The 19,969-nt window shown below is 41.4% G+C and overlaps 2 protein-coding genes and 1 long non-coding RNA gene across 3 annotated transcripts in view; all 3 read left to right on the forward strand.

Annotated features, from left to right (window-relative positions):
- Window positions 1–3,235: 3,235 nt before the first annotated feature.
- On the forward strand, window positions 3,236–12,714 carry LOC143942212 (uncharacterized). Its single transcript, XM_077463464.1, has 10 exons — window positions 3,236–3,325; window positions 5,724–5,825; window positions 6,316–6,459; window positions 8,138–8,224; window positions 8,817–8,916; window positions 10,167–10,639; window positions 11,098–11,182; window positions 11,387–11,530; window positions 11,584–11,653; window positions 12,686–12,714. Exons 1-10 carry the CDS (start codon window positions 3,267–3,269, stop codon window positions 12,712–12,714), a joined length of 1,293 nt encoding a protein of 430 aa, XP_077319590.1. The 5' UTR covers window positions 3,236–3,266.
- A 101-nt stretch (window positions 12,715–12,815) lies between these two features.
- Window positions 12,816–13,881, forward strand: LOC143942213 (uncharacterized). The gene is made up of 2 exons (XR_013264731.1): window positions 12,816–13,097; window positions 13,579–13,881. It is a non-coding gene; the product is annotated as an uncharacterized LOC143942213 (long non-coding RNA).
- The window catches only part of LOC143942214 (uncharacterized), a 49,915-nt gene continuing 43,709 nt past the window's right edge, over window positions 13,764–19,969 (forward strand). The window contains exon 1 of the mRNA XM_077463465.1: window positions 13,764–13,927. Within this exon, the coding sequence (XP_077319591.1) occupies window positions 13,764–13,927 (164 nt within the window). The remainder of the gene's footprint in view (window positions 13,928–19,969) is intronic.

A 19,969-nucleotide genomic window follows, 5' to 3' on the forward strand; every position in this document is an offset into this window, starting at 1 on the left:
TCGCTCGGCTGTTTTTATTCCAACTCTATGTCCACTTGGATGGTGGGGCTAGAAGCTGGACTGACGGCGCATGCACCGTTCATCTTCGGGTATTTTCGGAATATATGTGTACGGTGTACTGCGCATGCGCAGTACAAAGCGGACGCTATCCGATGTAGGACGATCCTTCCAGCTGACCTGATGCTAAAGCGCTTGCGCGTACGTGACTCAGGTCACGCGCTCCGGCGCGTGACGTCACAGACAAAAAAATAAGGCCGCCATTTTTCTTCCATGGAGAGCCGTTATCTTCTAGGAAAACACATTTTTAACCCCTTGCTGACCAAACCAGTTCTCACATACGTGTCAAAATCAACATTTGTGTTGCTCATAAACTGATTTAGAATCCCCCCTCCCCCCAGATTAGTTATATTGTTATTACCAGTTAGTTATTGTTATACCAGGTATATTGTTCTGAAATCAGGGACCCTAAAGAATATAATGGTGCCTGTCACAATTTTATTTTTATTTTTTGTGTCACGCGATATTTGCTCAGCGGTTAATCAAACGTTAATTTTCAGGAAAAATCAGAGACCCTAAAAGATATAATGGTGGCTGCTGCAATTTTGTTTTTTTAGTTTTGCATCATATGCAGCCGTTTATCAAACGTTAATTTTTTTTTTTTTTTTTAGGAAAAATGTGAGACCCTAAAAGATAAAATGGTGGCTGCTGCAATCTTTTTTTTTTATATCGCACGATATTCGCGCAGCCGTCTAACAAATGCAAATTTTTTTTACATTTGATGACAAATAATCGGGTATTCTATTGTGTTTGTGTGAGGTAAAATCCAATAAAGTGGGATTTTTTTTACTCCAAAAGTATTTTATTAAAATAAATTTGATACAAATTAAAAAATAAATTTGATACAAATTAAAAAATAAATCTGATTTACATAAAAAAAACCTGATTTAAATTTAAAAAAAAATCAGATTTACATAAAAAAACCTGATTTAAATAAAAAAAATCTGGTTAAAAAAAATCGTATTTTTTTTAAATCAATTTTTATCCACCGTTGGCATTTAATAATCGGCTGCGCAAATATTATGCAATATTTATTAATGCTGAATAAACTAAATTATTAATGTATCTTAAATAGAAAACTATCTTTAAATTTTTTTTTTTTTACTCCAAAAGCATTTTATTAAAATAAATTTCATAAAAATGAAAAAAAATCTGATTAATATAAAAAAACGTTTTTAAATGAAAAAAAAATCTGATTTACATTAAAAAAAACTGATTTAAATAAAAAAAAACTGATTAATATAAAAAAAAGTGATTTAAATAAAAAAAAAATCTGATTTACATTAAAAAAACAGATTTAAATAAAAAAAAAATCGGATTAAAAGAAAAAAAATCAATTTTTATCCAATATTGTTCATCAAAAAAAAAAAAAAAAATCAACAGCTTCCATTTTATTCCCATGGGCCTCTGCTTTCAGAAAATATATCATATATGGGAAATGAAAAGTCATTTCTACCAAAAAATAAAATGGAGATGTCAATTTAACTCCAGGCAGCAAAGGGTTAAATGTTTTTCCTGCTGTGCCCAGCTCTGATTGGCTGTTGGAATTCTGCTGACGTCAGAGAGTGTGTGTGCGGCTATATAAGCAAGGTCGGGCCTGCCTGTTAGTCAGTTCTGAGATACAGAGCATAGGAGAAGGAGGTGTTTGCTTGTACTGGAGATAGTGTGATATACTATTTTACATTACAAGGCTATTTTTAGAGGAAATTCAGCGAATTTTGTAGATTTACTACATTTCAGTACGTATCTATGTCATTCTCTATAAATACATTTACTTGTAAAATAATACATTTTATTTTTAGTTTCCCAAATCATCCCCCGAGTGTCCAATTGGCCAAGATAATACACCTTGCCTTTACACTGCTCCGCCCTTCGCTCGTAACTGCTCCGCCCTTCTCCCCGCCCGTCGCTCGTAACTGCTCCGCCCATCTACCCGCCCTTCGCTCGTAATTGCTCCGCCCATCTACCCGCCCTTCGCTCGTACCTGCTCCGCCTTTCGCTCGGCCCCAGTGCTCGTAACAACGCCCGGCTCCTCCCCCCATCCGCCTCCCTATTAGAGCGCTGGCAAGGGCTGCCGGGGTAACAGATCGGCGCCAAATCCGTTTCCCCAGCTGACCCGATGCTAACGCGCTTGCGCGTACGTGACTCTGGTCACGTACTGCGGCGCGTGACGTCACAGACGTAAAAAGTCGCCATTTTCTTCTATAGAGTGCCGTTATTTTCTAGGAAAAATGTAAAATTCTTTAATTCTTTTTACATTTCCTATAAAGGCGTGTAATGAAAAAAAAAAAAAAAAATAGTTTTGCTTTTCAAACACAATATTAAAATGTCAATTAAAAAAAAAAAAAATTTTTATCCCTTACCGCCCAAACCAATTCTCACATACGTGTCAAAATCAACATTTGTTTTGCTCATAAAATGATTTAGAACCCCTCCCCCCCCCCCCCCCCCCCATTAGTTAGTTACTGTTATACCAGGTATTATTGTTATACCAGGTATATTGTTCTGAAATCAGAGACCCTAAAGAATATAATGGTGCCTGTCACAATTTTGTTATGGTTTTTTGGTGTCACGCAATATTTGCGCAGCGGTTAAGCAAACGTTAATTTTCAGGAAAAATCAGAGACCCTAAAAGTTTTTTTTTTAAATTCTGCATCATATTTGTGCAGCCGTTTATCAAAAGTTAATTTTAGGAAAAATGTGAGACTCTGAAGAATATAATGGTGGCTGTTGCAATTTCTTAAAAATTTTGCATCCTATTTGCGCAGCCGTTTATCAAACGTTAATTTTCAGGAAAAATCAGAGACCCTCAAAGATATAATTCCTGCAATTTTTTTTTTTTCGTTTTTCGTTTTTTTTAATTAATATATATATATATTAATAAAATAATATATATATTGTTAAAATGTGTATATATATATATATATATATATATATATATATATATATATATTAATAAAATAATATATATATTGTTAAAATGTGTGTATATATATATACACACATATGTGTATATATATATATACACATTTTAACAATTTTTCAGCTTTCACATCCATTAGTAAAACTATAAAAATCCTCACAGTGAAAAAACACTTATGTACTTTGTGTAGAGTTTATCTGGATTGTTAGAGGGATTTCAGCAGAATGTTAATCTTACATTTTTCTCTTATTTCATCAACAGGAAAAGACTAAAAACAACTTTAAAGATGTTCCGAAAGGTCTTCGAGAGAGTTGTTAGAGCAGCATACCAATTTCTGATCGCACCGTAAGTTAGAATTTCATTTTGGGTAAGATAGAAAATGTTAGGGGCTGTTTTATAACGATGAACAGATATTCACAATTTGCATTTTGCAGCCCATTCATAAAATGCAGACCCCGATGCGAATCCTGCGATGCCCCATGGAGTTCTCTCTGCTTAAAGAGGAGTCTCCCCCCCCCCCCCCAGCAAAAAATTAAGTCAGCAGCTACCCAGCACAATCCTGGGACGGATGATCTGTCTATAAAAGTGCCCGGACAAGGGGGGGGGGGCTGTATATGACGGCACGCGGCGAGTAACACACAGCTATTGAAATGAAAGCTGTTATGTTCCCCACGCTCTGATCAACCAGGTGGTGGCGGCTCTCCTCTCCCTTCCCCTATGACCATCCCGACAAACCCAGGCTTGTCGGCGGTGCTTACCCACCCCCCCCCTCCGCAGCCCACACTCGCCAGCCCTCAAAATCCACTCGCAAAATGCGAGCAGGTGAGTGGATTTTTTGAGGGCTGCACTAAAGTACACAAAATAATGAGTGGACATTATTAGTCCGCCCATTAGTAACCAACAATATGTCCAAAAAGCTAACTCATCATGTACCGTAGTGTATACCAGTGGCGGCTGGTGCTAAATATTTCGGGGGGGCGCCCTGATCCCACCCTTTTTTTTTAAGGGGGCTCATGTGCTTAAACAAAAAAAAAGAAAAACGCACATTGGAATCCATCCATTCCTGCATACAGATTAGAGGCCATGCGAATGGACTAGGGGGGCTGCCCCATATGGAGGGGCTGCTACTGGTGTATACACTACCGGTGTTCCGTGAAAGCAGCCAACTCGAAATCTCCAATTATTGCTGCTGGAGAGTAACCAGAAGTGACATGGTGGTAGACTTTGGCGAGTTGGATGTTTCGGCAGAACACCGGCAGCGCGGGAAGGAGGAGGGGGCCGAACTTCTGAGTGATCGCACCAGAATTAGGGATAGGTACCTGTTCAAAACAGTTACCCATCCCCCCTCCCCACGAAAGGTGCCAAATGTGGCACCGGAAGGGGGAAGAGGAGTAAGATAAGTGGAGCGTCTACTTTCGTGTGGAACTCTGCTTTAAAGCGGGAGTTCCGCCGTTTTTTTTTTTTTTAAGCCAGCAGCTACAAATACTGCAGCTGCTGACTTTTAAAATAAGGACACTTACTCGCCCAGCGCGCCCGCGATGTCGGCACCCGAAGCTGATCTCTTGATCTTCTCTCGGGTGCTGCCGCCGCCATCTTAGGTTTGGGAATCAGGAAGTGGAGCCTTGCGGCTTCATTTCCCAGTTCCCTACTGCGCATGCTCGAGTCACGCTGCGAAATAAGGATGGTCCCCGCTGTCTCTGGGATACGTGTGTTTCCCAGCAGACAGCCGGGGACCTGCGGAAAGGGGCGTAGATTCTGCGGAAAGGGGCGTATATTAAGCAGATATCTATGCCGGAAGTGGGTGCATATACCTGTACTGTACAGGTACCTGCACCCCCCTGAAAGGTGCCAATTGTGGCGCCGGAGGGGGGAAGGGTTCCAATGAGCGGAAGCTCCACTTTAGGGTGGAGCTCCTCTTTAATGAAGTAGGGAAAGCTCCATGATTGGAAAAGAGACTGTCATGTGACTTTGATTGGTCACACGGTCAGGCTCCCCTTCTAAATTTTCTTTATACTCATTCATGCAGAAGAGTAGCATCCCCGACCCCCATAAAACCTCTGTACCTACGTTCCCTCGTAGCTCCTTGACCACTGGGGCTGAGGTTTTCGGCTTTGACAATGACCTGGGAGCGCTGAAGTCACATCCTCAGTCATGTGACAGTGCCTAGGCCAAATGATTGGCTGCTCGGCCTGGGTACTGGGTCTGGGTACTATCACAGGTGGCATACTCCTCCATGTTAGGAAGTGGCAGGTACTCTTGACAGCAGGGATCTATGAGGGAACCCAGATAAGGCAAGTATACCAGGTCGGGACGCCCTTTCAGAGACACTGTCACTCTTCTCTTAATGCGCAAATTCATTGCCGTATATTATTAAATGTGCACCTAGCTGGCCCAGCCCAGTAGCCCAGGCTCAGAAAGGCCTCATACACATGGATGTTTAGTGCCTCATAGGTCCCCGGGTATAAAGTTCCTGGAGCTTTCCTGTGCCTGGGGAGCCACAGGTGGTGTGTACAGCCGGACATACAAGTGAACGGCCGTATCACACCACCTGTGACTCCCCAGGCACAGGAAAGCTCCAGGAATTTTATACCCGGGGACCTATGAGGCACTAAACATCCATGTGTATGAGGCCTTTCTGAGCCCGGCCATATTGGTGCATGAGAATACCCCTGTGCATGTGCTAAATTGTCTTTGCTTCTAATGACAAAAATAATAATTTTTTTTTTTATTTCTCTTTCAACAGCGAGGTAAAACCGGAAAAAATTGATCGGCATGGCCATATTATTCGTAACACCCTGTATGAACAACTAAGGGATGATAATCTAAGGAGAGTGAATGACTGGTGGTAAGTACACATTCTTCCTTGTATACAAGTCTTATGCCCCGTACACATGGGTCGGACTTTTCGTCGGAAAATGTGTGATCGGAGCTTGTTGTCAGAAATTCCGACTGTGTGTAGGCTCCATCGGAATGTCCGACACACACAGTGTGAGGGCTGGATCTAAAATTTTCCGACGACAAAAATCCGTTTGCATAATTCCGATCGTGTGTAGACAATTCCGATGCACAAAGTGCCAAAGTGCATGGTCAGAATCAAAGAGAAGAGCAGCTATTGAACTTCATTTTTCTTGGCTGGTTGTACGTGTTGTACGTTCTTAACGTTTGGAGTTTCCGACCAACTTTGTGCGACCGTGTGTATGCAAGACAAGTTTGAGCCAACATCCGTCGGAAAAAATCAGATGGATTTTGTTGTTGGAATGTCCGATCGTGTGTACAGGGCATTATATTGTATGGAAACAGAACCCAGATCTTACTTCTGTTCTCTTTGTCAACAGGAGTATTTACACGCCAGAAACAAGAAAAAAAAAGGAGGAGGAAGAAGAGATAATAGTTGAACGACATGAAGTGGAGGAAAGTACAGAAGAGGAAATTATGGCCATGATGGAGGCAGAAAAGGAAAGGAGAGCCCAGGAGAGGCAGTAAGTAGACTTTCTTTCTTGTAAGCAAGCCTTATATTTTATGTAAAATGTATGTGAAAGAGTTAGAACCCCTGCAAGTTTTTATTGCGGTCTGTGTCCCCTCTGGGTCCTGGAGACCTCCGTCTGTAGTACAGAAAGTGATGGGAAATCCAATATTTTTGAGCTATCCCAGGATCAGAAGGTGAAGGGAAATCTTTCAATGGGAAAATCCTGTTCTGGTGACACCTGTCTAAGGTGGCAGCATGATGGGAAGCCCAGGAGCTGATCGTAGAAGCACTTGGCTGTCCGCTAAAGCTGCTAAGACCGCAGGCACCCCTGAAATCAGCGGTTGTTTTACAATGGCGCTGGGGCAGCTCTGGGACAAACAGTTGCTATGTTGGCAACAATGGGGGACTCAAGAAGAAAAAAATCAATTTGTATGGAACTTTAAAGGGATGATATAATGGGTTAAATATTTACCTTATATTTAAACCCTTTACAACCACTTTAAACTACAGTCAAGCCTATAATTAGGCTTGCCTGTAGCTCCACTGGATATCTCCTAAACCTGCATGGTTTAGGAGATGTCCCTGTATTTGCATGTGTCAACGTCATTGGCACATGTGCACTTAGAGGGCTTTCACACTGACCCGCCCCGGGCGTCAGCAGTAAAGCGGCGCTATTTTTAGCGCCGATTTACCGTAGTTTTAGCGGAGCAAAGGGGTTAAACCCGCTCACAAAACGCCGCCGGAGCAGCGTTTTGCCGGCGATATCGCAGTGGTGCCCCACTGATTTCAATGGGGAGCAGCGGTGGAGGAGCGGTGAGTTCACCACTCCTTCACCGCTCCAAAGAAGCCGCTGGCAGGACTTTTTCTGGCGCACCTCTCCAGAGGGCTTTCCCACTGGAGTGAATGGAGCCATTTTTTTCAGGCACTATACAGGCGATATTTTTAGCGATGTAGCACCTGAAAAACGCTGGCATTGTGAAAGGGGTCTTAAGCCAACTGAAGCAATGCGCCATTGCTTCAGTTGTACTATGCCGTTTCCGGCGGCTCCGGCGCGCATGCACAGGAGTGACGTCATTGCTGCTCTGGCCATGATACCGGAAGTAACCTCTGGGAGAGATGTCGCTGGCCAGCGACAGACGAGGATGGCTGCGGGGGCTTCGTTCTCGGGTAACGCTATGCTATGCCTTTGTCTTGCAGGGTTGTTTTTTTTTGTTACCCGGGTTTACACCCACTTTAACCCTGTTTCAATTCTTTATTTGAAATGCAAAATAAAGCAGGGCATATATTAACTAATTTTGGGGTTGAAGGAAAGAAAACTGGTTCTCCTCCATCAACACATTCAGTGTATCAAGCCGTCAGAATACAATTATCGCTGCTTGCAGCTACAGCCAGTGATCACATAAAAAAAAAAAAACAATTAGACAGGCTGGTTGTACTCGATTGATGGACTGACTTCAATACAACCAGCCTGCCTATACATTGATCAAAATTCAACCAGTTCCTGCTATTCAGTCAATTTTCGATCCGTCTTTGGTCGGCTTTATTTGTAAAAAAAAAAAAAAAATTTAGTTAAAATACATAAAAAAAAATAAACCCATAACCATTATATTTCCCTTTAAATATATATTGTATTTTTACGTGATGCTTTTTGCAATCCCGATCTTACTTATCTCTCTTTGTTTTGTCAACAGGTTGATCACCAAAATACAAAATCGATTCAAGAGGCAGATGGCAATGTACAGAACTGGCATGCCACGTTTCTTACCAACAATGGACACGTAAGTAATAAAATCACTTAAGATGGGACTGTGGGGGAGGGGCTAAGTCATTGGGGCCGCTTTTTAAATAGGAATAGATATCCGCGTTTAACAGCCCATTCGTAAAATGTTGGCCGCTGTGTAGAGCCTGCAATGCCACTTGTGCTCTCTCAGCAGGGAGAGCTTCATGGCTGGAATAGAAGAGTCATGTGACTTTAATAGGTCATACGTATAGGTTTCCCTGCACTCTTTCCCAGCTTCTTGCTCCTCCACAGCTGGCACTATACTAGGCTGTTGATGACCTTGGGAGCAGTGATGACACTTTCCCAGTTATGTGGCAGTGATTAGGTCAAGGGATTGGCTACTAGACCAAAGTATAATCCCAAGAGAGCAGGTGACATGGTCCTCTATATCCATTAGTGATGGGTATTCTTGCCAGCTCTTGAGCCAGGCAGTGGTTGAGAAAAGAAAATTGGTGTTAAATGCATTGGCGGATATTAATATAAGGGCAACTCGATTACCCAGCCCAGCGGCCCAGGCTTAGAAATTGTTTTTTTATTGCTTCCAATCACAAAAATGTGAAACTGATCTTTTTTATTTTTTTCTCTTACAGCATTCCAGAGTATAAAGTGGCGGAGTTTTCGCCATATGGGGTATTCGGGAGCCACAAGTTGCTTATTGTGAACAGCAAGACCACCTTAAACTTCCGCGAGGTAAGTGTCCTTTATACTTCTTACTTAGTTTCACAGCTTATACAGCTGAAAAAAGCACACGTCTGTCTGGTTCAATCTTGAAAAACAGTAGATGTTTTGTTCCTTAGGAGTGTGGGGGGGGGGGGGGGAATTGGGGTACTTTGTAATAAAGGGAGTCCGATTCCTTACTGACCACAAGTAGGCAGGTGCAGATTTTTTTCTGGCTCAAACTATTTACATTTCAGCTCAGCCAAGTAATGGGGAAAATTGTATTATTTATTTTTTTGGCTAGTGTTGGTAAGGGATTAGATCCTTGGACAAGTTTTTACTGCAGTCCGTGTCTTTACTGGGGAGATTCATGCCTTTTTTAGTACTGATGACTACTGTCACTGAAGAAATCCCAAATTTAAGCCAAACTCTAGACTGCTTTTAAATGTAGTTATGCAATGACCCCCCCCCCCCCCCCCCACACACACACACACACACACACACACACACACACACACACACACACACACACACACACACACACACACACACACACACACACACACACACACACACACACACACACACACACACACACACACTGTGATGTAGACATGGCACGACCAGTTTGATTTTGGAATCTAACCGAAGATGCAAAGGCCGGTCAGGTGTCACGTCTGTAGATCCAATGGCCCTTTAATACCTATAGTGAAATTGATTCATCATGTATGATGCAGGTCGTGAAATATTCTAATACACCTTCCCAATATAGCCCGATTCTCAGAGGAAACCCTTTTTTTGGGGGGGTTGGTCATTCACTTCCCAGGGCTGCTGGTCCTGTCCACACAATCGGAGCTTTTTTATAGTGTGATCACAGGCGTGAACGCTTAGCCAGGCATGGGCTTGAATAAACTTTCATGCTTATGTGATTAGATGGGGAAGAAGGGGTAGGTGTTCCGCAGAGCTGGCATCAAACTATAAATTGCCTCAGATTGATGAATTAGTATTATGAACCTGACAATAGACCACACGGGGTGACCTGATGACATTGTCAGATAGTGGAGGAATAACGGGAGGCATCCACTCACTACATCACCTACTCAATGAACAGGAAGTGAGGGGGAACCTCCCCATACAGGACACTGACAACACAAACCTAAAACATCTATCCTTTTTCCCATTCTATTGGCATGTAAAGGAAAAAGCTTTTCATTTTGTTCTACTTTAAACCTGGACTTCAACTTACTGTCTTTTTGTTTTATTTATCTATTTTTATTGTGTAGTTGAGAGAAAAGAACAGGAAGTGGAGGCAGCAGAATAAGGAGGAATTTATAAATAAGAAGAGGATGAAGATTGTGGATCAACGGAGGACAACGAGGGAGTCTGCAATTTATCTCCGCGAAATAATGGCGGAATATAAAAAGATACAGGAGGAGAAAGCGGAAATGCTAAGGAAGAAAGAAGAGAGGGAGGACCAAATTATATGGATTAACAAGAGACTGAAAAAGCAGATGAAGAAAGACTATCAGGCCATTATAGATGGGACATTGACATGTCAGCAAGAAAGCAAATTGAAACGCGGCTACCACCGTCTGGAAGCAGACTATATAGCATATAAAGAGCAGGAAAGAGAGAAGATGTTGAGGAAACAGGAGAAGAAAAAGAAAAAGAAAAAGAAGAAAGAGCTGAAGAAACAGAAGAAAGAGCAGAAGAAAGAGCAGAAGAAAAAAGCAAAGGAGAAAACGTACGAAGAAACGTATGTATAAAAAAAAAAAAACTCACTTTGGTCAAGATAGGATCTTGGGGAATGTGCTAAGTTGTTGGGGCCACTTTATAAATAAGACCAGATATCCACATTGAACAGCCCATTCTTAAAATGTTTGCCACTGCATGGAGTATGCGATGCACCGCAAAGTTCTCTCTACAACAGCGAGAGCTCCATGATTAAAATAGACCTGGTCATGTGACTTCATTAGGCCATATAAATAGGCTTCCCTGCCAATTTAAAAAAAAAAAAATTTTATTCATTCTTGCCAGCCCATAAGCCGGGCAGTGATTGATAAAATAAAATTGGTGCTGAATGCATTGGTGGATATTAAAATAAGTGCACCTTGGTGGCCCAGCAGCCTAAGTTTAGAAATAGTTTTTTCTTGTTCCTATTAACAAAAACTTGAACAAAAAATAATCTTTTTTTATTTTTTATTTCTTTTACAGCATTGTTGAGGACATCGTGGAAGTTCCTTTAGCCCGTGACAGTAGCACGCAGACAATGACCGGATTCAAAATGATATGGAGCAAAGTAAGTGACCTCTATACTTAGATAGATTTACATAGTCTCACAGTGTATGCCACTGAAAGAGACAAAGATAATAAATAAAAAAAAGTTGGAAAAGTTTTAGTCCTTTTCCCACTCTATTCAAATCGAACAGAAAAAAGATTTGGGTGGAGTTCCACTTTAAAGTCTGTACTTCAACTTACCTATTTATTTACTTTTTCTTTATAGTATCATTTGCGAAGGGAAGAAGAGGAAAGGAAAAAACAGGAACAGTTAGCATTCGAGAAGGAAGAAGAGGAAAGGCTTGCTGAGGAGAGGGAAGAAGAGGAATGGCTTGCTGAGCAGAGGGAAGAAGCTAGAAAGAGAAAAGAGGTAAGTACCCTTTATACTTCTTGCATGGTTTAAAAGTTTATGTTGCTGAATAGAACAGAACTGTCTGGTTCAATCTGTTGAAAAACAGATGTTTTGGTCCAGAAGACGGCAAAAAAAGTGAAGGTGGGGGGGGGGGTGAATTTTGTCTCATAAAGAGAGACAGATTCCTTACTGACCACACAGTTGAAGCAATTCCTTGGGTGAAACTATTTCCCTTTCAGATTAATCATCCAAGTAATGACCAACACAATTTTTTTTTTTTTTTTTGGATAGAGTGAGCAAGGGTTATATCCTTTTGACAAGTTTTTCCTCACAGTCTGTGTCCCCACTGGGGTACCCCCTTTTTAGTCCCGGTGACCACTGTCTTAGAAAAAACAGAAGAAATCCCAAATCTTTACATTTTCATAATAGCGAGGGGTGAGGGATAAAGCCAAACTTTGGACCTCTTTTAAATGTACCTATGCAATGATCCCAAACAATGCTTAGTGATGTAGATATGACCGTTCAGATTTAGGAATCTGACCAAGGATACAAATGTCAGAAGCTGGTCAGGTCACGTCTGCAGATCCGGTGGCCCTATAGCTATAGTGAAATTGATTTGTCATCAGTTTGATGCAGGTCATGAAATATTCTGATACACCTTCCCCAAATAGCATGATTCTCAGAGAAAACCTTGTTTATTGGGTTGGTCATTCTTTTCCAAGAGATGCTGGTCCTGTCCGCACAATCAGAGCTCCTTTATAGTGTGACCACAGGCATGAACGCTTAGCCAGGCATGGGCTTGGATAAACTTTCCTGCTCTTGTTATTGAATGTGGAAGAAGGGGTAGGAGTTCCGCAGAGTTGGTATCAAACCATAAACTGCCTCAGATTGATGAATTAGTATTATGAACCTGACAATAGACTACACGGGGTGACCTGATGACATTGACAGATAGTGGAGGAATAACGGGAGGCATCCACTCACTACATCACCTACTCAATGAATAGGAAGTGAGGGGGAATCTCCCCATACAGGACACTGACAACACAAACCTAAAACATCTAACCTTTTCCCCATTCTATTGACATGTAAAGAGCTTTTCATTTTGTTCTACTTTAAACCTGGACTTCAACTTACTGTCTTTTTGTTTTATTTATCTATTTTTTTGTGCAGATGAGAAAAAAGTTGATAAAGTATTATAAGGCGCAAAAGCTGGAATTGAAAATAGATAAGGAATGGTTGGAGCGGGCAGAAAGGAGGAGAAAGGTGAAAGCATACACTCTTATGGGCAAAAGGCAAAATAATGGATGAATTTGAAAAGAAGCAGAAGGAGAAAGCGGAAAGACTAGAGAGGCAAAGAGAGCACGAGGAGAAAGTTAAGGCGATAAACAAGAAGCTGAAGAAGAAGCTGAAGAAAGAGTGGAAGGCCAAGGAGAAAGGGACATTGACATGGCTGCAAGCACAATTATTGAGGATCCACTACCGCCAGTTCGAAATGGAATATAATAGCGAAGAAAGAGAGGGAAAGACAGAAGCTGTTGGCGAAAGAGCAGAAGAAAAACGCAAAGGAGCAAAAGGAAAAAGGGTATGTAAAATTAAAACTCAGTTTGGTCAAGATAGGATCTTGGGGAATGTGCTGTCGTTGGGGCCACTTTATAAATAAGATCAGATATCCACATTGAACAGCCCATTCATAAAATGTTTGCCACTGCAGGGAGTTAGCGATGCACTGCAAAGTTCTCTCTCCCTAAAGCAACAGAGAGAGCTCCATGATTAAAATAGACCTGGTCATGTGACTTTAATAGGCCATATGAATAGGCTTCCCTGTCAATTTTTATTTTTATTTTTTTACACTCTTCCAATGCGAATGTGGAGGTTATTCTTGCCGGCCTATAAGCCAGGCAGTGATTAATAAAATAAAATTGATGCTGAATGCATTGGTGGATATTAAAATAAGTGCACCTTCGTGGCCCAGCCCAGCAGCCCAAGCTTAGAAATATTTTTTTCTTGCTCCTATTAACAAAAACTTGAGAAAAATAATCTTTTTTTTTTTATTTCTCTTACAGTATTGAGGAGGTCATCGTGGAAGTTCCTCGTTCTCGTGACATTAGCACACAGACAGTCACTGGAATCAAAAAGGAAAAGAGTGCCGCGGAGGGGGAAAAAGGGGAAAGTAGTGCCGCGGACAGGGAAGAAGGGGTAAGTATACAGGGAAAGGAGGAAGAGAAAAAAAGAGGAGAAAAGTAAGACGATGACAAAAGAAGAGAAGGAAATGAAGAAGAATTGCAAGCGGTTCCTTGCCTTTTTTAATAAGCGAGCAGAAATGAAAAAGGAGAAAGAGGAAAAGGAAAGAAACAAGAAGCAAGACAAAGAAGAGATTAAAAGAGAGAGGAGGAAAAGCAAAGACGGAGGGATGTAAAATATCTGATAAAGCGTACTGGCATACCAAAAAGGAAGGAGCAAGGAACGAGCAGCAAAGAGACATGGTGGAACAAATTTTCTTTGTCGTAGACTTACAGCGTCAAATGGAAAAAGAGATGAGGAATAAGGAATAAGGAATAAGGAATACTAAGCACTGCACAAAAGGAGAAATCCAGGGGAAAGAAAAGAAAGGACCACTCAGATGATTCTTCACTGCAGTCTCATCAGTTCCCATCACTGCAGCCTCATCAGCGCACATCAGTGTAGCCTCATCAGTTCAGCTTTTCAGTGCCGAGTGGCGAAACTACCAGGGTCACAATGGTCATACTTGTGACCGGGCCCTGGCTTTTCACCACTGTCGGGGGGGCACCAGCAGGCTCTGAGCTGAGAGCATCTGCCTCATAAAGCCTAGAGCCTGCACTGACAGTTCTTCTTCCCTCGTACTGATGGGAGAGGAGAGAGACTACAGCTTGGGCTCTCGCCTCTCCCATCCATGCGAGGGAGTGCGGGGAGGGGGAAAGTGAGTGCAGGCTCTGGGCTGTATGAGAGACATCATAGCTCAGAGTTCTGCTGAGTTGGCACTGATAGGCAGCACTGATGGGCACCGATAGGCAGCATTGATGAGCACTTATAGCTGCCAATGATGGTGGCATTGATGAGCACCAATAGTCAGCACTGCTGTGCATCGGGGGCCCTGAAGGGTCTACTAATGCCTCTGTCACTGCCACCACATCAGTGTCCTTCAGTGCAGCCTCATAAGTTCCCATCACTACAACGTCATCAGCGCACATTAGTGCCCATCAGCGTCTCCTCATCAATGCAATCTCATCAATGCCCATGTCAATGCAATCTCATCAATGTCTCATCAGTGCCCATCACTACAAGGTCATCAGCGCACATAAGTGCCCATCAACGTCATCAGCGCACATCAGTGCCCATCAGCGTCTCCTCATCAATGCAATCTCATCAATGCCCATCAGGGCCACCGGGCGGCACAGTGGTGTAGTGGTTAGCACTTTCACCTAGCAGTAAGAAGGGTCGCTGGTCCGAATCCCAACCACGACCCTACTTGCCTGGAGTTTGCATGTTCTCCCTGTGCCTGCGTGGGTTTCCTCCGGGTACTCCGGTTTCCTCCCACAATCCAAAGACATGCTGGTAGGTTAATTGGCTTCTGTCTAAAATTGTCCCTAGTATGTATGAATGTGAGTTAGAGACCTTAGATTGGAGTATATATGCCAAAGCAACTTCATCAGTGCCTATCAGTGCACATCAACGTTGCCTCGTCAATGCAACCTCATCAATGTCCATCTGGGCCACTGGGCGGCACAGTGGTGTAGTGGATAGCACTTTCACCTAGCAGTAAGAAGGGTCGCTGGTCCAAATCCCAACCACGACCCTACTTGCCTGGAGTTTGCATGTTCTCCCTGTGCCTGCGTGGGTTTCCTCCGGGTACTCCGGTTTCCTCCCACACTCCAAAGACATGCTGGTAGGTTAAGGGAGTCAGGCGGGGGGGGGGGGGGGGTGTTGGCTGATCAGTGCCCATCAGCGCTGCCTCATCAGTGGAACTTCATTGATGCCCATCACTGCAGCCTCATCAGTTCCCATCACTGCAGCCTCATCAGTTCCCATCACTGCAGCCTCATCAGCGCACATCAATGCAGCTTTAAGGACCCTTTCAGATGGGCTTTCTGATCAGGTCCATCTGGATAAAAAGATGAGGAGATGGGGGATGGGGAGGGGGAGGGGGATGGGGAGGGGGAGGGGGATGGGAAGGGGGAGGGGGAGGGTTGGGGGTAGGCGGGCGGGTGCCTGACGTCAGTTCTGGGCGTAGCTAGCGAGGCTGTTCCCGGGGCTTGACTCCCGACCCGTCACTCCGGTGACCGGAGACAAGAAGGGTGGTACTGGGGTGCTCCTATGATACATAAAAAGCATATATGCTGAAGCATGGGGGCAGGGGTGGGGGAGCGATTTGCTCCTAACATTAGGGGTTAATTGCCCCCATGCTTTGGCATATATTTTTTAAGCTAAGCAGCTGAATTTGATAATTTAGCTGCTGGGTTTCACACTTTCCATGGTGCACACAGAAGAGGGTGGGGGGGGGGGGGGGGGTGGGGGGGCTAAAGCATGGGGGCAGCAGGGATGGAGGAGCGAATTGCTCCTAACTTTTGGGGTGCTTCGGCCTATATTATTTAGGCCATTCAGCCGCTGCACTGATTTATTTATCTTGTGGCAAAATATAAAATATTCCATGGATTCAACATACTCAAGAGAAGCAGCAGAATGTAGAGAAGGAGAAGCGTTATTCAATCACTTGGGACAAAAAAATAAAATATTCAATGTGCTCAACATGTCTCTCAGCATTTTCCTTGGGGTGTCTACTTTCAAAAATTGGGTCATTTGGGGGGGGGGGGGGGGGGGGTGTACTGCCCTGCCATTTTAGCGCCTCAAGAAATGAGATAGGCAGTCATAAACTTAAAGCTGTGTAAATTCCAGAAAATGTACTCTAGTTTGTAGATGCTATAACTTTTGCGCAAACCAATAAATATACGCTTATTGACATTTTTTTTTACCAAAGACATGTGGCTGAATACATTTTGGCCTAAATGTATCACTAAAATTGAGTTTATTGGATTTTTCTTAGAACAAAAATTAGAAAAACCTTTTTCCGTTTATATCACAAAAAAAAAAAAATCGCAGAGCCAATCACATACCATCAAATGAAAGCTCTGTTTGTGGGGAAAAAAAGGACGCAAATTTTGTTTGGGTATAACATTGCGGGACCGCGCAATTACCAGTTAAAGCGATGCAGTGCCAAATTGTAAAAAGTGCTCTGGTCAGGAAGGGGGTAAAACCTTCCAGGGCTGAAGTGGTTAATAGGATTAAAAATAAAATAAAAAATACTGATTCAGGCTGAGTGTTTTAGCCTGAAAATTAAAATTACCAGATTTTTCACTGATCACTGTACTGGTGTCATTTGTGTCTCTAATCAGCATTAGAGACAAGGCAGTTAGTAGTAGGCCCAGGTAGCCTCCTAAACCCCCCTAATAAAGGTTTAACCTTGATTGCCCCCCCCCCCCAGTTAACCCTTTCACCCCGTGTCACCAGTGTCACTGATATAGTGTATAGATCTATATTCTGATCGCCGTATTAGTGTCACAGGTTAGCCAGTTAGTTGGTTAGTGTCACCATCAGTCTTTTATAGCATCAGGGTACCCCCATATATTACCCAATAAAGGACACCAGTAATCACCGTATTAGTGTCACGGTTGATCCTGGTTAGTTCTGTTGTGAATTCATGAAGAAATACATTTAATATTCGCTGGCCGAGATGAGGGATTTCAGTATTTTATTGAACTGTGACCTCTTGGAGACCTTTAAAGCAAAGTACAAGATCTCGCAGGTTTTTTTTTTCCAAATGTTGAAAGGATTAGTTCTTGTTAAACTTTTACAAAACTGTGTTTAAAAAAGAAACTCGCTGAAACAATGGTATCTTCTGTCACCAAATAAAAAGCTGTTTACTTATTTTGTTGGTTAGAGTGAGAAGGCCAAACTTGCATAAGTATTTATCACATGGAAATAACCCTTAACTAGAGAACCCCATTGTACGTAAGTAAAAGACTATTTGGACAATATACAACCGTGCAAATAGCTGACGCCTCATCCAAAAACATATTGAAGGACACAGCTAACCCATTTAATCATTTATTGGAAGCTCAGAGTTCATCCCAAAACATGCTGTAAGATTCATCTACCAGTATCATCTATATTTTTATAAGCCATTCAATTTATACATAGGTCACAACTGAGATTATAAATTTAGTATCTAATGATCTAAAGAACTTTGTCATAAAGAATTATATATGAAAGTGTGATTATAAGTAGAAGTGTTTTAGCAACAAATTAGTATTATGAAAAACATATAATCATGATTATAATTGTATAAGAATTTAACCTATGTTTAGATAAACAAATATTGATTGGATACCCAAATTATACATGGATCCATATAGAAATAATTGTATGTGATATTGTTTGTGATATATCTAACCTGTGTCCTTTCTAAACGGACTAAAGATTAACAGATATACATTGATATACATATATATCAACAATTTATGCAAGTGATTATTGAACTTTATGTCAAGGAGTATTTTATATTATGCCATAATTCGTGAACACTCAAAATATATTCGTTAGAACATATATAAATAACGAGCGCACATTACAGAAATAGAAAAATATTAACTTAAAGAAATAAAACACCAAACACAGGTGAAGACACCTGGTGGTGGAAGGTGCTATTACCTTAAAATCACGAGACTCCCGGGAAAGCTAACCATTAAGTCTGTCGGCCAATGAGGGGGGAACACATACCCTCTGGGCAGAACTTAGTATAATTTTATGATCCTTTTGTTTAAAAGGATATTTAAGAAACTAGAAAGGAGAAAAAGGAGGAAGCTCGGAGGAGAGCTGGGGGGAGAGAGTCAGGGGGAAGCTTAGGGACCCCCCCTGAGAAGGGACACTGGAAGACATGCCTGAATACACATTTTACATTCATGAAGATCCCTGCTCCTTGGAATGTTGAAGCCACGGCAGCCATCTTAAAATTCCTGGTAACTAATACTCCACACTAATAGCCATATTGGAAATGGGTAAATATATGTTTATCATCTATTTTATGTTCTCTTAAATATTGATGTTTTTGAATATTCTATTATTGAAATACTTCTCCCGAATCAATAACCGCCTTTTAGATTTTTCTCTAAATTAAATTTTTCATACATTTCTTTTTGCATAGATGCCAATTTTATTGACAAACAAATGTCTAATTTATTTCACATTGTTAACCACTTACTTACCTGCAGTATAGTAACGGTTGGATGTGTGAAATACAGACATTCTGTTTAATTGTCAATTATCAAAAGGTTATTGATTCTACCGAGAAATGATAATGGTGATAATTGTGTCCAAGGTACTACTACGCCCAGTTTGAGGGTGTTCCCAGAAATTGTCAAAATGATCAAGTAATGTAATCTGTATTTTAATATTTCATGTAAATATTTGTTTTCTGTCAACCAATAAATGTAGCTATTTTGTATGATCACTCGTCTCCGTGAATAAGTTTCACATATATAGACCGTGTCATATAGACTGATTCTGTATCTTAAAAATATCTTCGTTAAAAATTACTTAATAAATATTGTGCGGGAAAAGGTCCTTAAAAGCACAACATATATAAATGGAGGCACTGCGTGAGATAACGTTGATATTTTGTATAGGATCAATCATAGTTACGGTGGTGACAGAAATAATATTTCGCATGAAATTATTAATTATTAACTTTTAAAAAAAAATGTTGCCAAGAAAAATGTCTGGTCAAAGTGAATTTTATTTTGATGGGGATTATCAAGAGTTAGCCCTTAGTGGTAATATGAGTACTCAGACAAAATGGATACAAGAACAGGAAATGTGGGATATAATGTCAAAAAGTAACATGATAAATCATGCCGAAAAAAGTTTGTCTAATGAGAATGATCTAGAAGCACTCATTGAAGACCTTATAAACCACACCCGTCAATCAATAAAAGACGTAGGGAACGTGGAAGGTCAAAGCGTTGAACTCACAGACAGCTCATCTGAGACAAAGGAAATAGAAAGGCCTGATCACATGTATTTTGAATTAAGCACTAACCTGGTGTATCTTTATAGTGAGTTTAAACGTCAATATACCCAACTAGAGAGTGATATCTTAGAATCCCAGTCCCATTTAATAGAAGGGGAATGTGAGCTCACAAAAAAGCTAAAGGAGATTAAAGACGAGGCAGATTATTTTGATGAGTCTATAGTGACAATGGTGAAATATGAAACAGAACAGTTACAAAATGATGTAATAATGCTGGACGAATTTCACCAATTAAATAAAAAGTATAAACAATCAAAAGAGAAGGAGAGGTTCTTAATTAAAGCAGAACAGATGCACAATAATACAATAATAATGCTGTACAAATGTTATCAATTACATAAAGAAATAATAAA

This window comes from Lithobates pipiens, unplaced genomic scaffold (assembly GCF_037356315.1).
Source record: "Lithobates pipiens isolate NorthernLeopardFrog02 unplaced genomic scaffold, aLitPip1_a1.2 Scaffold_30, whole genome shotgun sequence".
Lineage (NCBI taxonomy): Eukaryota > Metazoa > Chordata > Amphibia > Anura > Ranidae > Lithobates > Lithobates pipiens.

What these genes read in the sequence shown, in the direction of transcription:
- LOC143942212 (XM_077463464.1), top strand. Translation starts at nt 3,267, where the DNA reads ATGTTCCGAAAGGTCTTCGAGAGAGTTGTTAGAGCAGCATACCAATTT. An exon ending in TTCTTACCAACAATGGACAC is followed by an intron (nt 8,225 to 8,816) that starts GTAAGTAATAAA and finishes TTTCTCTTACAG; the next exon opens with CATTCCAGAGTATAAAGTGG. An exon ending in TCAAAATGATATGGAGCAAA is followed by an intron (nt 11,183 to 11,386) that starts GTAAGTGACCTC and finishes TTTTCTTTATAG; the next exon opens with TATCATTTGCGAAGGGAAGA.